At 37.9% G+C, this 21,720-nt stretch overlaps 1 protein-coding gene across 4 annotated transcripts in view; it reads left to right on the top strand.

The window, feature by feature from the left end:
• Window positions 1–21,720, top strand: part of diaph3 (diaphanous-related formin 3) — a 137,528-nt gene that overhangs the window by 60,152 nt on the left and 55,656 nt on the right. For all 4 annotated transcript variants that reach the window (XM_088333763.1, XM_088333762.1, XM_088333761.1 and 1 more), the window contains 3 exons: window positions 4,070–4,195; window positions 7,439–7,602; window positions 11,239–11,374. In XM_088333763.1, coding sequence (XP_088189889.1) covers window positions 4,070–4,195; window positions 7,439–7,602; window positions 11,239–11,374 — 426 coding nt within the window. The remainder of the gene's footprint in view (window positions 1–4,069; window positions 4,196–7,438; window positions 7,603–11,238; window positions 11,375–21,720) is intronic.

The raw sequence follows: 21,720 nt of genomic DNA, 5'->3' as shown, positions 1-21,720 counted from the left end.
GTCTTGGATAAGTACTCCGACATTTTATCCTGTATAACAAACCCGATAGAAAGCATGAAATAAATAATACTGTAATTTTTTTCAAAAGTACATCTCCTTGACATTTATAGACACTTAAAGAAATTAAGAAAAAAAAACTTTGGTGGTCATTAAAAGCTGTTTTATAGACCAAGCACAGGGGAAAATATGGAATCAATCCATTTTGAAGCATTATGAAGAACAAAGAAATGGCAATCAGAACATATCACTAGTATTTAGTTGCATCACCTTTGGCTTTTCTTATAGCTTGCAGTCTATGAGGCATAGACTTGATGAGTGACAAACCGTATTCTTCATCAATCCGGTGCCAACTTTCTTTGATCTGCAGTTGCCAGATCATGTTTGCATGTTGTAGCCTTGCTGTGGACATTCATTTTCAACTTGACAGACAGATTTTCAATTGGGTTGAGAACTGGGCTATTTGCAGGCCATTACATGAACTGTATGCGTCTTTCTCCAAGGAATGCTTTCATTGTTTTTGCTTTGTGGCATGTTGCATTGTCATCTTGGAAAATGAGATCATCCACAAACATTTTTTCAAATGAAGGAATAAGAAACCTGTCCAAAATGTCATTGTAAACTTGTGCATTTATTGCAGATTTGACAACAGCCATCTCCCCGGTGCCTTTGCCTAACATGCTGCCCCATTTCATTAAGGACTGTGCACATTTTTATGTTTTCTTTAGGCAGTCCGCTTTGTAAATCTTACCGGAACGGCACCTTACAAAAGTTCCAGCATCATGACCTGTTCCGATGCAGATTTGTTACTCACCACTAAAGATAACCTTCATCCAGTCATCCACAGTCCATGATTGCCTCTCCTTAGCCCACTGCAGACTTGTTCTTTTGTGTTTAAGCTCAATGCTGGTTTCTTTTTAGCTTTCATAATGAAAATCCCATTTCTTTCAGGTGATTTTGCACAGTTCTGTCACATAAATTGACTCCAACTTGCTTCCATTTCCTCTTCATTTGTCTTGTTGTGCATTTTTTGTTATCAAGACATACAGCCTTTCGTTGTTTGTCTTGACGACAACATGTCTTCCTTGGCTTACCAGTACGCTTGACTTTAACAACCTTCCCATGTTGTTTGTACTTGGTCCAAATCTTTGATACAGCTGACTGTGAACAGCCCACATCTTTGGCAACCATACTAGTACATTTGCCATGATTCTTGCCAATCTACCTAACGCAGGAGCCCCACAGAGTCATAACTGCACGGTTTTTACCTGCTAACTAATGAGCTGACCTAATCTAAGCAAGGTGCCCAATTAAGGAAAGCAAATTAACTGGGTGTGTCCTTATTTTCCACTCAAAATGCACTGATTCCAATTTTTTTCCCCTCAGAATTGAGTGATTCCTTATTTCCCTACACGTGCTCTATTAAAGTAACATTTACTAACCATTGCAATGTTTTTCTAAATTTATTTTAGTGTTTCTGAATTCCAATATGTTGCACTTTGGAAAAACCTACCGATTGCTTCATGTTTGTGATCCGACTTTTTTCTACATAATAATATGTCGGAGTGAGCGCTTGCCCAAGACTGGTGATTCCATACTCTTTGCTAGAGGTTGTATTAAGGGTAGTTTTAAGCAATTTGTTAAACAAATCATGTAACTATTGTTTAAGATAAAATAAGGAAAAAGATTAACGCCCCGGTGTGTAATATTTGACCACGAGAGTGCACTGTTGTCTCATGCGAACAAAAACCAAAGCCAAATGAGCACAGCATAGCATAAAGATGCCAGGCAAACGTGGCGGCTACTACTGAGTATGGACTTAACTCTGTAAAATGAATGCAAATTTCTCGTCCTGTGATTTTTTTTATAAAAATTAACACTATGATAGTTCATGTATTTTTTCCTAGTATTCAAATCAATGTTTTTTCACTGAAAGTTTTTTGTACCACGCACTAAATATTTCACACTGTTCTCTTAAGAAAATCATAATCTAGATTTTAGCACTTTTAGCACCCTTGTTTACTGGCAGTTGCCTCTCTGTTTTTGCACGTCAACCAGAAATTAAAAGTATTACGATTGGACCCTCAGTACACTCTACTGAAACTATGAAACATATGATGATGCTTTGATATCCTTTCTGTCAACCTAATTGTTGTAAAAATGATGGTTTGAGATATGACTATAGTTACTTTTAAAATGGAGCAGCTCTGTCATAGCTATAATCCATAGATTACGGTACAATTCAGACTATAAAGCACATCTTACTATGAGCCACACCCAGTACATTTTTAAAAGAGAAAAAAAAGTGCATACATAAGCCACACCCGAGATTCATCTACCCACATTGAAACATGAGATATTGACAAAGAAATACGGTACAGAGAGTTGTAATAATACACTAGACGGTACCTTAACCCTTTTACGTTCCAACGGCCAGCCAGTGGGCAGACGGATTTTTGATAAACAAATACGATGTCACCAGTCACTAAAATCAGTCATGCCATATATCATTGGAAATCCTAAAGTCTTGGGATTTAGAATATGACAATTTCAAATTATACTTATCCGAGAAACATCACGATCAATCTGAAACAAGATAACCAAAACTACAAAGCCAAGGTAACTCACCATTGTCTTCAACTTGTTTAAATGTCCACGAAAATGGCTTCGTTACATCAAGAACCATTTATAGACTCCAACTTTGTAAAATATCGACTCCAAATCACACGGTAATGCAAACGGGAATACGCCTTAAACATTTCAGTTTCGTTGGGACGTTGCTTCTTGTGATCCCTTTCATTTTTTCCTCATTATTTCTGTTTACAAAGAAAAATACTCATAAAATTATTTCCAATATGGTAGTTGGCCCTACCCATTAGATTAACAATTTCTCAATGATGAGGGTCTGTTCATGCTAGTTGTATTCATGCTCAAAGGGCGAAGTTACCTTACACATACGCCACGCTTCCTTTTACTACATGGGGCCGCCGTTGGCGGCCGTTAGAAATCATCTTATGCATGATTGCATAAGCCTGGGGAAAAAAGTCGCGGCTTATAGTCCGAATTTTCATGGTATACAAAATCAAACTCACATTTAAACCTAAATAAAAGGATGTGAATGAATGAATACAATGGGCTTCGAACTAAAATCCAACTGGCAATCTTGGAGTATTCATAAGATCACAATCTCGTAAATTGTCCTATCGTTATATATATGATATCACCCACCTCCAAATCAGTGCTAGGATATATTTGTATCTCTCTTGTGTGTTCAGACCTGACTTTTCTGATCATTGAGGCTTGAGCAGCAAAAACGGCTTAAACGAAAATTGTGAAATTTGCAGAGGTCAACTACACCATTGACACTTCTTTACAACCTGCTATGTGGAAAAATAAGAATGAGTATCCTACATCTCTGTGTTATTTTCCAGGCTACCACAACACAGTGCTTCGCTTTACAATAGATCATTTTGTAAAAGGGAATTAAGGGACTAAAAATGCAATTATGCTTCCAGACAAATAAGACCGAGAGAGTAAACAGACTTGAGTGGGATTCTACTTTCCACTTGGATTGCAAATGACTTGATTACCAAATATGAAACTGGTCTATTGGATACCACAGTGACATCATGAGACTTATTTCAACTACATAAATCAAATATATTATTTTTTTTTTGACCCATGGCTTTGTTTTCCCAGCGGTGTCAAACATATTTGAGCATGGTAGAAAAACACTCTCCACGGGCTGAATTTGTATATTAAAGAGAAAGGGAGACGGGAAAGAGAAAAAATGAAAAGGAATTAGCAAAAAACAGAAAGAGCAAGAAAGAAAGGTAGAATGAAAGGCATACAACAAAAGACAGAAAGAAAAATAGAAAGGTCGGCTTAAACAGTCGGGCCGTACGTTTTACACCCCTATTGTAGCCCTTATACAGCAATGGCTTTTATTTTTCAAAAATAATTGAGAGCATCTTTTCCACCATTTTTTTCCTGGGTATACTAGCAATGTGTGTTTTTTCTTTTTTTCTCCCCGGAATCGGCATGTGCATGAATGCATGTTGTCGTGTGTTAGTGTCTGCAGAGAATTTGGAAAAGAGCCTCAGGCAGATGGAGAGGCAGCTGCTGCAACTTGAGAGAGACCTCGAGACTTTCTCGTCCCCTGATGACCCCTGCGACATGTTTGCAGAGAAAATGGCAATATCCTTTAAGGATGCTCACTTACCATCACAAATTTTCGTAGATACGTATATGTGTTGTCGGCTTGATCTATGTATTTGACTTGTCAGCCATGCATAGTATCTATCTGTCTTCATAGCTAGGAAGGTATCTCTGTAGCTATCTAGCTCGCTAATTCTCTCTAGCTCTGAAACTATCTAGGTCTCAAGCTCTCCCGCTCTAAATCGCCCTTTGGAATGCTCTTTAACTCTATGTTCTAACTCTAATTTTCTCTCTAGCTCTGCTCCTCTAGTTACATTTATAGCCCAAGAGCTTTCTCTCTCTCTCTTGCTCTCGCTCTTACCTTGTTTATCTTACCCCCTACTCTCGCTCTAGCTAGCTCGCTTCCTCTTATTCTCTATATATCGAGCTGTTTATCACTCTCTAGCTCTAGCCCTCTAGCTCTTTGTCTATGTCTTTTAAGCACAACTTCTTACACTCTAGCTTCATTTCTTGCTTGCTCCATATCACTTTACAGATTTCTCCAAAACTCGCGTGCTCTCGCTAGCTCTTTCTAGCTTTTTGACCCCGCTAACTACCTGTAGCTCACTTTTTTGCCCTATCTCCATCTCTCAATCTCTTTCTTGCTCTGTCTCAATCTCTCACTCTCTTCTTGCTCTGTCTCAATCTCTCACTCTATTTCTCTAACTCGCCCTCTTTTTAGATGACTTTTTAGATCACTCTGTAAGATCGCTCTCTAGCACCTTCTCTAACGATCACACTACCTCTATCTTGCTATCTAGCTCTCTTGCTGACACTCTCCAGGTGTCTAGCCCTCTTTGTCACTCTCACTCGCTCCCTAGATCATCTGTACTTCCCTTTAGCGCTCTTAATCACTAGTTTATGAGCGTGCTCTCTCCCTCACGTTTTCTCTCTAGTTCTTTCTATTGCTCTCTGATCTCTCGCTTGCTCCTGTCCTTTCTCCTCTCTTCCTCTCCTCTATTACTAGCCAAACAAACAACCTTAATTGTAGCAGAAAATAAAAGATTGAAGGTATGCAATACAACTTTTCTTATCATTTGTTTGGCAGTGGTGTAACCCAAAGATAGGTTTAAAATAAACACATAGAAACCCTGTACGAGTAATATAAATAAGAGTCTTCTAAAATCCATGCTCTCGTTCTCAAAGGATCACCAGTGGTTATTTCCTGATCTTAAAACTTTTATTAATGAACCCCAATGAACATTCGGCCAATTTGGAGGTCGGAATGTGTGTGTTCCTTATCAATTGATTTTCCTCTTGTTTACTTTTGAGTTAAGACACTCTCTTAAGGCTTTGATGCCAGACTGCTTATCGAGTTTATGTAGCTAACCTGAAATGCCGTTATCCTTTTGCAAATGTGGAGAAACAAACAAGGCACTGAGGAAAGCTTAAGCTTTCAAAATGAAGGCCTTAATTAACTTATCCCGGTAATGTATCTGCCTTTCAAAGGTCTTGCAAATGTCAAATTGAAAAATTTCTCTGGCTTTTTATTTTTTTGTTTGTTTAGCATTTCAGTTTAACAGAATGGGAGGCTGAGACGATCCATCATCAATCAAATGATAATGATTTAGAAGTTTCAAGCTGGCTCACCTTTCAGACTTTGTGATGGAGGCTGGAAATGTCAATACGCCGTTGCCATATTTTGATACGTTGTGGAAATATTACTGATGTCTTGCTTTATTTTGTGTTTCTTTATTTTCTTAGCTCATTGAACTAAATCAACATGTCTACATTGTCATCTATAACAACAAAGTGAAACATTATATGCAAAGAAATTTTACATGACACATACAGTAGAGTCCCGGGATAAAGCGTCGCCACTATACGATGTTTTCCCGTTATGAGATGAAATATAAGGTTTTTTTCAGCCCCCCGATTCGTCATTTTTTCACTATGCAGGGATCAGAATTTTCCGTGGATCCGCGGATTTCCGCTGTTTTTGAACCCCAAAGGCATTCCGACTTTTTCACTTTTTCTCTTGCGTAGCAAACAAATTCAAAATCCGACTGTCTCACTCTTTCCTTTATTGCTCTGGCGCACCCTGGCGGCCGTTAGAAAAATTGGTGCGGTGTGTGTGTGTGTGTGGGGGGGGGGGGGGGGGGGGGGCTTGGGGGGCTCCGCCCTGCTTTATTCCTGGACCCTGGCTATTTCAGCTGAAAATGAAAATCTCCATTCTGATCCCTGTATATGACATCAACTACAAGTTTTTTTGCGGGCCCCAAAAAATACAAAATTCAGTGGTTGTGTGTATGATGAGTTGCAGCTCTAAAAGCCTGTCTGCTACTCAACATAATATACAATGCTGGTCGGCTAATGTTTTGTTTCACAGAGATGCTCATACTCTATTGGCTGAACTAGCTACCACGATAGATTACTGTCTCTCCATACAGTCAAGACTCTGCGGGTCGACGATACAATATTGTTTTTTTTTTCGTTCTGTATTTATAATTTCAGGTCCCCAAAACTAACCGATGCTGAAGTGAATAGCAAAAACAAGAGAAACCAAGGAAACGAAGCTTGCTATTTGAGAAATACATAGAATTGTTACACTCCCTAAAGAATATGGCTGTAACTAACTGACGATGGTGACTATTATTAAAAATAAGGATGCAATTGAGGCAAGGAAATCTTCTAACGGCTTAATGATACAGGCATGTGGAAGTCTTGAAATCTGAATGATTTCTAATCCCCCATCACCACTGCCTCTCCACTTTGCATCCACCAACTAACGCCACTGTATCAGCTCTAAACACTTAACGGCAAAGGTAAATACAATTAAATATATGTTTATTGATATTGTTATTTAATCATATACACATACATTATATATTTGAAGGACTTACTATGTACCAGACATGGGACCAAGTCACACATGTGCAAGTCTCAAGTAAGTCTCAAGTCTTCACCTTCAAGTCCCAAGTAAGTCCCAAGTATTTTTTTCTTGGGCAAGTCAAGTCACAAGTCAAGTCCCGAGTCTTAGATTGCCAAGTCCAAGTCAAGTCACAAGTCATAAAAACAGCGACTCGAGTCGACTCGAGTCCAAGTCACTAAGTCTCAAGTCCCCATGTCTGCTATGTACTATGTTATTTAAGGTTCTTATCGGGGCTACCAAGGTTTTGAAATGGAATTAGCTACGCATTACCATTTCCCACTATACTGAATCTATAACACGAAAAGTGAATAACTCTTAATACTTTCTGGATATAACAAGTTTTTATTGTGAACCTTGACCAGCACTATTACAGCTTCTGCAAATCAGCCCGTGAGCAGTACTGCAAGCTGGTGGCAATGCAAAGCAGCATGGAGACGCTCTATCGCAATCTTTTGGACTATTTTGCCGTCGATCCGAAGAAAACATCAGTGGAGGAGCTCTTCACAGATCTCAGCAACTTTCGCACCATGTTCGCTGTGAGTATGACGGATTGCACTTTTTGTCTTTGAATTAATTGTTTTGTGAAGAGTTTAAAATACATACAGGATACTTCAGCTCTTGTACTCCTTTGTTGCAAATTGTGTTTCCTGATAATGTACAGGTTTTATGAAAATTCAATATCCTATAAATGTTAAGAATTATTCTAATAAATATATGTAGGTTCCTTTACTAACTCAAAAGCAGATAATTTATATAAATATAAGAAGATATGCTTTAGCGTGTTTCAAACCTGGATTACCGACTTTATGTATACTGTGCCTCAGGTGTCGCACATATTGAAGATTTGTGAAATTGTTAACATAATCTCCTACATGCTTTTGAATTTATCATTCAAATTTGAATACATCTTGATAATTTTATTTTATTTGCCTTAATCATGTACTTTATGTGATATGTATGTCTGAAATTATATTTAACTTTTTGAAACTCCCAATATAATTTAACCTTACGTCACCATTATTCCACTGGATGCATAATGACAATTTTTGGATTGTCTCAAGCACAAATATTGCCCCCCATGAATAGAAAAATGTTTCATTTGTATGCATGTCAACATTATTGTGAGAATTTACCCCCACAAAACAGCATGGCACCAAATTACTGTAATAGAAAAAAAAGAAAATCCAAAATGTGTTCTAATAATCTTATCATATAAGTATAACAAAATAAACACAATAAATAAATACATTAAATACTTAGCATTGTATTATACAATGATACAAATAACTAGCTAATCAATTATTATACAATATTCTAGGGTCTGACATTTGGTCAAAACTCCCAATGCAGTCATTGCTACTACTTGAACTCATTCAATGCCCGACGTTTATCTTAAATGAGAAGTTACTGTGCAAGTCAATTCTTGCCATTTTGACTTATTTTTTAAGTCCTACAGAAAATGTGATAAAGCATAGGCCAAGAAAAAGTAAAGCTTGAACCCGCATCTTTCATTTGAAATTAAAGTATGTTTCTAACTTTTATTCTTGTTTAGTAAACAACAGTTGAACATTGTTAGTCAAGTCACATTCATATTTGGATAGCCCTTAATCACAAGATGTCTCAAAGGACTGCAAAGGTTACAATAATACCATCCCCTGATCTTAGACCAACATGCAGAAAAACTCAACCTCAGCACTAGGAAAATAAGAAACCCTGAGAAAGGGGCTTCACAAGTGGTAATCCCTCTTCCATAATGAACATGAGGCAATAGTTGTAAACAACAGTTGAACATTGCTAAGTTCCAGGAAAACTTATGAGAAAAAACATTTTTTGTTAAATGATGCCTTTCAAGCAGAACTTTTACTTATTCATTTTTTTGCATTTGTGATACCTCTTGGATCCAAACGATGCTCTCTATAAACATGTGGGCACTTTGCTAACAAAATAACAATTTATTAGAACAATGAACGATTTATGAACTTTCTCAGCGCCCAATGTTTCTGGTGACGTGATCGCACCATTTTGATCACCGTGGTGATTGCATTCCTGCGGACATGCACGAATCGTCATCCCTCTTAGCCCCAATGATGACAAAGTGACTTACTCATATATTTTTTTTTAGAAAAAGAATAGCGTTAATTATTTTCTATATCTTCACGACTCTAACTACACTGCTTCACACCGCTTATACTTGCCATAAGGGGCAGTCAACACACTTAAATTGCTGGATACAGGAATCAACACTAGGACGTGGGGGCTCTTTCGATGTGTGGACACAGATCTTATCATACTGAAATATTTCCCTGGGCCTACAAATTTACTGATGAGCTGTGCCATATTCTTTATAATGGTTTTTAAAAATTTTGAAATTAAACATAATTAAATGTTTTGGCACTCAGGGACAATGCTTCTGCAAATGTATGTATATTTTATGGCACTGAAAGTAAATATTTAGAGTATTCATAGTAGTTGGCAAACAGCCTAAGTAATTTGTTCAAAATGTGTTCTCTCGCCATCATCCTGCTTGGAGCCAAAGCAAGGTCAAAGAATGCAATCGCACTGTTAATCTCAGTACACTTAACCTTTTGGTCAAACCTGTGTCAGCATATACATTGCCAGGCCAAGGTCCATGCTTCCCGCTATGTGTTGTTTGAAGAAATGAACAAAAACAACCGAGGCTCTCTGAAAATGCAAAGCAAAGCAGCACTTCCTCAACCCAAAAAAACAGAAAAGCAAAATGACAAGCGCATACAAAGGCATCCACAAACAGGTAGTACACACACATGCAGCATGCTCAGCCACCCGTAGGAAGGAGACCCAGGGCGAGGCCGCACATCTGACAGGAATCCAATTGAGCGTGTCTAATGGCAGACATCCAGGAGGATAGGAGATGGGGAGTGTGTGGGGGAGACCTGGAGCAACGAGGAGAGCTCAGGGCAATATCCATTCTGTGTTTGTCTCTCCCTCGTTCCTCTCTTTGCATGCACGATATGGAATGTTTTTTTTCCCCCTTTGTGTTGCTTTGAAAACAATAAAGTGAACACTGGTTTATGGCAGGGTTTGGGTTCCAAAAACAACCTGTGATAGATGAAATCTAAAGTAGTGAAGAACTTTTCTTCATCCGCGCCAAATGCGGCCTGCAGGATAATATTTTAAAGCCCCTCGCCATTATGTAAAGGTTTAAAGAGGAAGTGTGTATCATTAAGCGCCTTTAAGTGGTTTAAAAACATGCATTAAACAAAGAAGATTGTTAAAAAAATGCTTAAAGACATGCTTAAAGACATAAACTGCCATTCCAACATGCTTTTTTTAAATACTTGACATTTGTATTCATTTGACATATTATGAGGCTAACCTAGAGAGAGATGGCATAATTGTCAGGCATCGTGCAATAACTCCCTCCCAACACCTGTTTATTTTCTTTTTCTTTTTTTTTCTTTTTTGTTTTCCTTTTCTCTTGTTCTTTCTTTTGCCATTGTTCTTTCCTTTTTTTAATATGTTTCTTTTTTATACCTTTTTATTTTTTTTTTATTTTTTTAGATCTTTGTGAAGGAGACATATATTAGTGTTGGTGTTTGTGACACTAGCGTTAGCTATACGTTGATTTTAGCATTAAATAATGGTACTTAAGTATTGCTAGCAGCTAAAAGAAGCTAGCCTAGTACTTATCTATCACAATCTTGTTTAAGTCTTAGCATTAGCAGCAAGTGCTGAATGCACACCATATTATTTTTTTTTGTGAGAAAACGCAAAAATAATTTAGCAGGTAAACCTATCCTAGCGGCTAAAGCGAAGCTAGCTATAACGATTTTGTTTAAGTACCCTACAATCTGATATATTTTTTTCTGGTGCTTGACCAGTTAAAGATGACAATACAACAAGCTAAATGTCAAGGCTAAATTATATTATTTGAAGAGTTGATAAAAATTGTACAATTCGACCAGGTTTTTGAGTTTTTCCCTGCCCTCATGTAGGTTTCAGATCAGGGGATGTTGTAATGGTTTTCTCTGCAGCCCTCTGAGACTTTTTGTGAACAAAGGCTAAACAAATAGACATGCCTTGACTAGTTACTCCCACTTGCTGCGGGAAATAGCCGGATAGCATCTGAAGCCTGCACCAAATGTTAACTTTGACTGTACTTCCACTTTTTAGTGTGTATTTTCATTTCACAGCATGCACTCAAAGACAACATGAGGCGTAAGGAGTGCGAAGAAAAGCAGAGGAGAGCGCAAGCGGCAAAAGAAAAGGCTGAGCGCGAAAAGCAAGAGAGACGGCAGAAAAAGACTGCACTGCTTGAGCTTAATGCAGGTAAAAAACTGTCAGTTGTTTTCTCAAAAATTGTCCTTGTCATTTTTTCCAAGTTGGACCATCCTACATAAAGCACTTCTAAATAATCTAATAATAACTAAAAATAATTGCATTTTCACACTTTGAAAAGTGCTTGAAGTTTCAATGAGTGCTTGTAAATGCTTGAAATTATTGCCATGTTTTTTGGCTGTTTAAATCAATAGACCTCACATTAATAAGGAAAAATAGAACAAATCTGCTTATAAATGAGGCTCACATGCCTGTTCAGGTGGCTTCGCTTTGCCATTGCTTTTCTTCTTTCATGACTACCGGCAGCTGGCATTTGTTTGTATGGCATTGTCATGTGAAGCGCCATTGCCCCTTATGAGTCGCACGCAAGAGGACAGGTGAAAACACCAAGATGCTGGGTACTGGGGAAATTGGAAAATTTCACAGTGGGTGACATTTTGCGTCACAACACCTGTTGTGGAGGAGACATTTTTCACCACAACATTGGTAATTTATAAAAACAACTGAGAAGACTGAACAAAAATGGCAACGAAAATTAAATGATATTCTGCAGATTACATGCCGCAAATGTGCAGCCGAAAACCAGAAAGCAGGGTTCTTGCAGATCCTCCCAAAGTCTTAACAATGAATTCATTGTTCTAAAAACAAGGCCTCTTTTGGCATTACAATGTCCTAAATTCAATTTTCAAAAGTCTTAAACATGTGAACATTATTATGAAGATTTATTTTTGTTTGAACTAAAAGATTTAGTAACATTTATCATTTTTTTTTAATATATTACCAATTTACTGACATGGCAACATTGCGGCCCACAATAACTGATGTACAAAAACAGTGACTTTATTTCATACAGGCCTTTCGGAGATGTTTACTTTGAACCACGGGAAAGTGTAAATTTTTTGCCATGGCTAAAAGCTGTGCCAAGTAATATGTGCACATCCTGCAATTGTGTGCAAGAAATATGTTTTTTTTTTTGTTTTGATTTTTTTAAATTGTTTTTTTTTGTCCACTTGGTCTTGAATTTGATTTCAAATGGCATTAAAAAGTATTAAATTTAAATTACCTTAAGCTGTTGGATCCCTGAGAAAGTTTATAATTCTCTTGAGGTATGTTATTTAAAATATATTATTTTAATGTTATTAATTTGTTCCCTTACTTAAAGACGAAACAAAGTAAAACATCCATCCATCATTTTCACTACGTATTCTCACTAGGGTCGCGGGGGTGCTGGAGCCCATCCCAAGCTATTTCGGGCAGTGGGCAGGGGACAACCTAAACTGGTTGCCAGCCAGTCACGAAAAATATTTACTTTTAGACACTATTCAACATGAAACATCTTATGTTGTCAACAAATAAGAATAATCGTGTTAGTTTTGTTTTTAATGTATTAACATTACTCGTAGGTATTGATCGATGTAGCCGCTAATTTAAGCATCCACAGTGCCAAAATAAAAAATGGCTTAATTATAATTTTTAGGAAATATGTACGTACTTTAAAATATTGTTTGAAAATGTTATCATAAACAAATATTATTTAATTTTTTATATATAAGATTTATTGAGGATAACATGTAGATATTTTAAATAAGAAGTACATATTCTATTATAATGACACCCTATTTTTAAAAATGAATATCCGTATTTTTTTTTTTTTTTTAAATAAGTTTGCTCTTAAGTGGCAATTAAGCTCAACATTTAAAAAATCCTCCAACATCCAGTTCTCTCATTTTTATTTTTTGCCGGGTGTCCTTTCCCTTCCCAAAAAATACCGTTGCCAAGAACTAGTTTGACAACACAGCCTCCAGACCTATTCTCAATGCCAGGACCACGAGCGGCGGAAAGCTGCAGCCCATCGCTAGCACGTCTAGCTAACGCTTGCCAATTGTGGTAACTTGCCTGCAGTCAAAATGTACAAATCAGACCTTGACTGTGCCAAAGTACTGTTGCAGGTTTGGCTAAATATGAAATCAAAAGCTTGACTTTCCCGCACTGTCGGGGGTCAAAGTTTGACACAGATGAACTAGTTAACACTGCACAAGACAATGTTCTCAGTTGAACTGTGTTCCCGACTCAGGTTTATAACAAGATATGAATTGTCGTATATGTATACAGTAGACCACCAGAATTTAACATTATCTTTTCTCAGGTGGGGATCGCAAATTGCTATTGCCGGGATAGAAACCTACCTAAAAAAAATAGCGCCGAACCCCTGGTACCCTAGATAAAAACATCCATCCATCAATTATCTGCAACGCTTATCCTCCGGGAGATAAAAATAGTAAAATAACAAAAAAGTATAAAGTAAGTAGCGTACTAATTATGTCTAATATACATGTGTATGGTTAAATTGCATTGCAAAGCCATATAACTGTAAAGGTAGGATGAAATAATTTACATTTGGTGTGACGTGAATTTAGTTAGTACAGTGGAGTAGCGGGTGGATGCAGGGAAAGTGGGGCCGACAATGGCGATGAAACTGATTTTAAACCTTCCAATTATGAGGATTGTCTTATCCTTAAGTAGATATCCTTGTTTTAATCAGATCATCATTGTTAAAAATAGTCCTAACGGTCAATTGGTTAACTTAACAAGTGTAGCAATTTGTGTGCATTATTTGACTTTTTTTCATGATTGCGAACTTCCATGGTAATCATGTCGTTCTTCGTCTTTTTACCATCATTGCAAGTCTTGGATATATAATGAATGGATACAGTAAAAAATCACAGAATTCAAAAAATTAATTTACAAAGCACATAAAATTCTAAACCGAATTAAGAAAGAGAAAGGAATTGTGGGAGGTAGTTCAGCCAAAAGCTTATCTTTATTTTTATAATGGTGTGACACAAACTAATAGACCAGCATTGCATTTGATATCGACCAAAAGCAGTTAAGTATCTTATTAGTCATAACTCTACATATACACAAACACCGCACTGTTTCGATTGTTCAACTATTTTGGCAGGCAAAATAATTTGTTGTTAATGTCATATCGTGGGAAAAATCCCGTTTAGTGAAAATGATGTTAAGTGTGGACGCCAAATCCCTGGGGTCGTTATATATTTATCAATGTATTGTGTTATGTATGATGTAGTAAAATCATCAAAGGCACTAAATGAAAGAACATTTTAAAAATTCAAAACACGTAAAAATAGCTTTACCATTGAAGTCAAAATGTATTCATCAAAGAATAAAAGGACAACCCTTCTGTCCACTGCCATCGACTGCAAAATATGTCAGTCTGCATTCTTTCTTTTTATAAACTCCCCCGCACTCTCCATCAGTCCGTGACTGTATATATTAACCAAAGAGCTTTCTCTTTGTTTGTTCAGGACGATTGCACTAAATGGAGAGTTTGTATCTAATAATTTCGTCATCCATCAATTTTCTAAAAGATCCACAAAGTCCGCGATCCACATTATGCTGAAGGACGTTGCACTGAATAGCCAAAGATAATGGGAAGGTTGAGGTTTTCTGTAGTTCTTTTTTTTTTTTTTTCACTGGACATGACCTTTTTTATAAAGAGTTGTAGATTAGAATACTAGGTACACAAAGATGTTTTTATGATTTTGTACAAGGCATGTCAAGTACTAGACCAAGGCTCTTTATTACTTTGATCGCAATCTCCCAGTTCGTTATGATCTTCTTGAGTGCTTTGTATTCGTTTCAAGGAGAACCCCTGCTATAGTTTGGCATGTTTATTTATTTTTTGTTCTCGCTTCCATGAACTCAATTCTGGTCTTTAGTGTAAAATATTTTTTATATACAATTTGGACTTCAGTGATTAATTCTGGCCCATGCTGAATTTACTGTCACATTGCTAGAGGGATTTAGAAAAATGATCCCTACCCATTTTTTACCAGCGCAAGAAAGTAAAGTGCTTTCACAGAGAGAAAATACAAAAAATAATCCAGAACCCAATGAAATTCATGGATAAAACATTGGAAAGAACGATCCTCACCACGTCAATACTTTTGGCAAAGGTCTCAACTGAGCCCTTCATCTTTATTTCTCAGCGTTCTAAGAGTTGTGATCCCAAACGCTGCTTGATAGCCAGGCAAGTTGTGCGCATCAAAGAACCAATCTGCTGGTGCCGGGAAATGTTCCCGCACTCTCTCGGTCTTCTCATGTCTTTATTCCCTAGCTGGATCGTAAAAGGGTACCTTACCGCGCCGGCAGTAATCAGATAGGGAACTGAAAATTGCCTGTTTTTTGATTACTATAAATTTCAGAATACAATCCGCTACTTTTTTGCCATATTTTAAACACTGCGGCTTTAATTAAGGTGTGGGTTATTCTTTTGTTATTGTGTGGCAGCACCCAGAAAAACCGTGAGATGCTCTATTCCACAACGCTTGCACTCTAAATACATCCATCCATCCATTCTCTGGACCGCTTATCCTCAGTAGGGTCGCGGGGGTGCTGAAGCCCATCCCAGCCATCTCCGGGCAGTTTGCAGGGGACACCCTGAACTGGTTGCCACCCAGTTCCAGGGCACACAGGGACAGACAAGTTGCTCGCTCATTTACACCTAAGGACAATTTTGACTGGCCAATTAACCTGACATGCATGTTTTTGAAATGTGGGAGGAAACCGGAAACCCACACAGGCATGGGGAGAACATGCAAACTCTGCACAGGAAGGTTGGTAGCTGGATTTGAACCCATGACCTCAGAACTTTGCCGCACACGCGCTAACCACCGCGCCGTCGTGCTGCCTGCTCTTAAGTCCTCAATTCATACATCCTATTCAAACGACAGTGGAGTTTACCTATCAAAATGCTTGACTTTGCTTTTCATATCATTGGTGTCAATGTTGGGTCGCTGAAGTTACCTTTTTCATCAAGGAACGATAACAAGCAAATGCAATTTGTTCTCGCACTGAGCAACCACCAATGACAACAGCTCAAAACTTGGCATTATTCCATGGACTGGTTGCCTTGGCTCTGTCGTCTAGAAATATATGGCTCACATTTTATAATATTCAGCCCTCATTTGCATTTTCTTTCAGCGCAGTAGTAAACATGTGCTCGTCTTTGTGATTGCCATATTGAATAGTCACATGATACGAAAACACACTAAAAACGCTGAAAATGGTGTTACGTGTGGATGGATGTGGAGAGGCACAGTGTTGTTGGTTTTCTGCAGCCGAAAACCTTCAACGCCAGATCCCGAAGAGTTGATGCTAGGGCAAAAAAAACAACAACATTATTGCTATTTAAATTCTCTGCTTTAGGGCCCGGTCACACAGCCGTTTGCGTCTGTATCGCGGGTAAAATTTTGTGATTTTTTTTTTTTTTTTTTTTTTTTTTTTTTTATTTTTTTGCCCGTGGTTACCCGCGATGGAAAATGCGCAAAATTGGCCAACCCGCTGTTCATCGGTGGTATGCCCGCAAAACAAACGCCAGCGACTGTTCCGCTCCCTCATCGCGTCATTTCCGCGTGTGGACCACGGGTCTAACAGCTGCCGAGCCGGTGTTATGCCGAGAAATGCACCCTTGCCGATATTTGCATCCCCTCGCTACTACAACCACTTTTACCTCGTTTTATCTTACTTTTAGGGAATTTAATGGCGAACAAATAACCAAAACCACTTTGTCTTGCATTTATTGGGAATGTAATACAATTTAAACCATTCCGTCTTTGTATTTGTTGTGAAGGTAATCGAACGGTAATGCACGCTGTATACAAATCACTTTTGAGCAGGTAACATGTTTATTTTGCCTTTTTCTATTCAAATTGCTTGTATTGAAACTGTTATGCACTCTACCATAAAGCTTATTTCTGCATAAGCTTTACGGTAGCGTGCATAACAGTTCTCAAAAGTGATTTATATACGGTGTGCATTACCGTTCGATTACGTTCACAACAAAAACAAAGACGGAATGGTTTATGTTGTATTACATTCCCAACAAATGCAAGACGAAGTGGATTTGGTTATATGTTAGCCATTACATTCCCTAAAAGTGAGATAAAACGAGGTAAAAGTGGTTGTAGTAGCGAGGGGATGCAAATCTCGGCAGGTATGCATTTCTCGGCATAACACCGGGCTGTAGAAATCATAACCGCTCAAGACACAGTCCCGTGAAGATCAAGATTTCAAGCTATGGCACCGAAGCCAATATGTTATTATTGTAATAGTTTTTCATTTTTATTTTATTTTGTTATGAAATGAAAAGAAATGTCAAGAAATAAAAATGGATTAAGACGAGGTCACTACGGTGACTGGGATCCATGTTCACCCCTTGACGTCTCGAGCACAACTGACGTGTGCTCGGCAAATCGCGCTGTATATACGCGGTGAAAGGCGTTTGACCGTCACACACGTGACCGTCACACGCGTAACACGCTAATTTCACGTAATAACACCGTGATACAGGCGCAGAACATGCTATGACCGTGCTCCTTGTATCAGATATTTATTCATAACATTTTTATTATCTTAGTCATTTGTGACTCATTCACATATTTAGTTAGTGCCCTCATGATTATTCAAATACAGAAATTCCCCAGAAACGTTCCCTAAAAAAACTATTTTATTTGTATTTTTTACAAATAACGCTATTATAACTATTATACACTGAAACTAAAGAACACAAACTTTTTACAGGTTAAAGCATTTGCTTAAAAAGTAAAAGTAGAAACGATTTTTATTTTCTTTACAAATATCTATTGGACAGTCAAATTGTAATCAGCAAGGAGAGTGTTTAGCCTATCAGAACGCAGAACACAATGCACAATGCAAATCCATAAATTAGCAAAAGTAAACTGCTATATAGAAGTATTATAGTATTTGACTGTAATTATTTAATTCTTTATAAAATCAGTTGACTTCTTGCTGTATCCAATAATACATTTGTTATTTAGTCCCTTCTTTGTTTCAAGTTGTGTTTAAGTTTGTAGTTAGGAGTAGGCCTTGAGTTTTTAGTACTTTCCATACCCGGACTCGCCAAAGGGCTAGTGCAAATGTATTTTTGTCACAGCCCGCCATCTTATATTAAATGTTATGATGTTATATGGACTAGTGAATCAAACATCTTTGTCCCTTACATCATTTGTGCCTGGAATATTCTGTGATAAAAACTAAACTGAACTCTGTTCCAGCGCTTGTTTTACCCAGAACAATGAGTATGTTGAACAAACACGCAGAGGAAACGTTATTTCTTTTCATCATGTAAACGATTCATTCTGTTTAGTCCCAAAATCCAATATTCCTTTTCCAATCGGATTATTGCCGGCATGTGAACTTGGTCTATGTTGCCATCTTGCAACTGCTAGCATTGCTAATACACTGCTGCCAAGTGTGCCTCCCACACGCTAACTGTGTTACACGTCAAACTGTATTTTTACAAAACAGTTTTCAGTCTGCAGGTCATGATAGATGTTGACAATTGGACTGCTTTTTCCCGCCCTCAATAGGCTTGAGTTTTGAGTGTGTTTTCTTTCCCCCTCTCGAGAGGCTCTCAACGTATTTCATGTTGGAGGCACACGGGCCACTCCACTTGAAAGCACACGCTACAGGTTTGGTTTGATGTCTGCTCTGGCAGTGTTTTTTTTTTCTTTTTTTGACTGAAAACACGTATGTGGAACACGCTACTGTGTGGAACGCGTGGTGCCGGTGATGAATCGTGTCTGCAACAGAGACAATTTTCGACGTCAAGGAGCGTGGGTTCGTTCACAAGTCCGTGTTGATTCTTATTTCCAGTGATGATGAAAAATGGGAACAAGTGATAAAAAACTTTTGCGTGGGAAAACAAAAAAAGTGTTTTTATTTCCTATTCTGTTAGCTTCTGATATTCTGTCATAAAGTTGGGTATTTAAGAACACTTGACTTGTATCTAATCTTGTTCACCACGTTGATACCAAGGACAATAAAAAAAGCTTTTGATTATATGCAGATTGAATAATTCAAGTAGTTACGATTAGCATATGACAGTTAAAAACAAATCACAATCATAGTTTTATCTAATTGAAGAAAAACACATTTACATTATTGTTCACATTTCCGACTATTTTCCTTTGACGTCAAATTTTCTCTACATGAAAAATCTTGGGCAGCACAATTGTCAGAGTGTGTGCGGCTAGTTCTGAGGTCATGAGATCAAACCTTCCCGTGTGGAGTTTGCATGTTTTCCCCGTTCTTGCGTGGGTTTCCTCCGGGCACTCCAGTTTCCTCCCACATTCCAAAAACATGCATGTCAGGTTAATTGGCTGGTCCAAATTGTCCCTAGGTGTGAATGAATGAGCGAGCAAGTTGTCTGTCTCTGTGTGCCCTGCGACTGGCTGGCAACCAGTTCAGGGTGTCCCCTGCCCACTGCCCATAGATAGCTGGGATGTGCTCCAGCAGCCACGCGACCCTGCTGAGGATAAGCGGTGCTGATAATGAATGAATGAAAAATCTAGTATATAGTATTTTTAAATTTTCAAAATGGGCTGTCATGGGATTTTTACATTCTAAAATGCAAAAAAATGAGAAAAATCAAATGTCATTGTTTTTCCTTATGCTTTTGTTTGCTGTCTTCAATATAAAGGAAAAACATTTTAATTTTTTTTTAATCTTTTTTGCATTTTAAAATTCCATACATGCTAAATACCCTAAATGAGAAAAAATGAGATTTTTTTCCACATTACATCAACTATGTTAATGTCTAATTTTCCAATTGTTCTGCCACCCTCCCACATAGGTATAGTTTAAGATGTAATGTTTTATTTTTCCAAAATTGCTCAAAATAAAAAGTAAATGTTATTTGTTAGTGTTTACTTGCCACAAATGCAAACAAAACCTACTTGCTCCTAATGCTAGTTGCTATTCTAACAGCACTAAACATAAACCCTTATGGCATGCAGGTAAATAATATGTACATTTTCATGCTTTTTGTATTTTCAATCACAGAAAGAGCATTGAAAAGTAAACACTTTGAAACTCAAATTTCCCACGGGTTGTGAGAACATGTGGATGTTCAAAATGGCTTTGTGCTGTGATTTATTGCATTTAGGAGCCAACCACATACCATCCACAAAGCGTGCTATCTACAGTACATTATTTAGATGTATAGACATCTGTTATAATTCATAATCTTTGACTTGTCTCTAACTTGGTGTATTTGAATGTATTTACCCAGGATTTGGGTATTTTTCTCTTAAGTTCCCCGGAGGTATTTGTATGCAAAGTAAAACATTTTGTTGATTGGCGCCAAACTCCAAATATAAAAATAATAAAATAATTTTGCCTGTAAACCACTGAAAGCAGCCCCCATGACGCTGGTACTGTACACCGTGGTGCATCACGCTCGCGCCTATTCTTTTGCATTGCCTTGCAGACGTTTCTGTGAAGCAAAGTAAAATAATTATTGTGCTTTCTACCTTGTTTGTTGCCAAATCAAGTAATGTGAACTTGAATTGCGTTCACAGCCAAAGTACGTGTAGGCGTGTTAACCCTGCGCCGCTGTTAATATAAACAACTGATTGATTGGTGGGTAATAAACATCTGGATGAAAAATTCAAATAAAAATGTGTTCGATTCTCAACTATTATTGGTCAACTATTTGAATCCTGGTGGATGGTGACCTTTTTGATGAAATGTCCACTCAACCCAGCAACCATTACCTACCGACACTGACTTGGGCAGCATGGAAAGGAAATACTCAACCGATGAAGTATTGCATTTGGTTATAGAGGGAAAATGGGAACCAAAATAATTTTTTTCCCTCGGACTATTCCTAAGAGGATATTGAACCTGATTGCTCGGCAGAAGGGGAACAAACGGAAGAGATTTCTTACACCAAAGAACTGGGTAATGATGTGGAGGAAAAGACACGAAGGAGGATCAGGGTGACAATGTGCAAGATGATGTGGAAAAAGAAGTGAGTGGACAAAACACCCGTGTTCCCCCGCGAAAAAAAAAATCATGTGGTCTCATCTCACAAAGTGGCTAGCCTATGTGTGCTTCTGTCACTGCCGGACCCCGGGCAAACTTTGTATGCCATCGCCATCAGTAGCCCCATCACCGCACTCAATTTAATTTTTTCAGAGGAAATTATTGACCACATAGTCGCATTGACTAATTTACAGGGGGAGAGAAAGATCCCCGCACAGCAACTCCATGCATACTTAGGACTTCTCATTTTAGCTGGAACGTCCACAAAGAGCCTGTGGGATAAGAAACTGGGTCGTCCAATGTTCGGTGCAACATTGTCCGTCTTCAAGTTTTGGGGGGAAATGAATAAATAACCTAAATTCTACATCTGCATGGTTAGGTCTGATGCCAGAGAACATTTTGACTGGTTAAAAGTCCAAAAATATTCATAGATGACTGAGTTATCACACGTCAAGTTCATGTCC

Source organism: Urocampus carinirostris, chromosome 4, assembly GCF_059441175.1.
Source record: "Urocampus carinirostris isolate Australia breed hairy pipefish chromosome 4, RoL_Ucar_1.0, whole genome shotgun sequence".
NCBI lineage: Eukaryota > Metazoa > Chordata > Actinopteri > Syngnathiformes > Syngnathidae > Urocampus > Urocampus carinirostris.
This window is presented reverse-complemented; position numbering and strand designations above follow the sequence as displayed.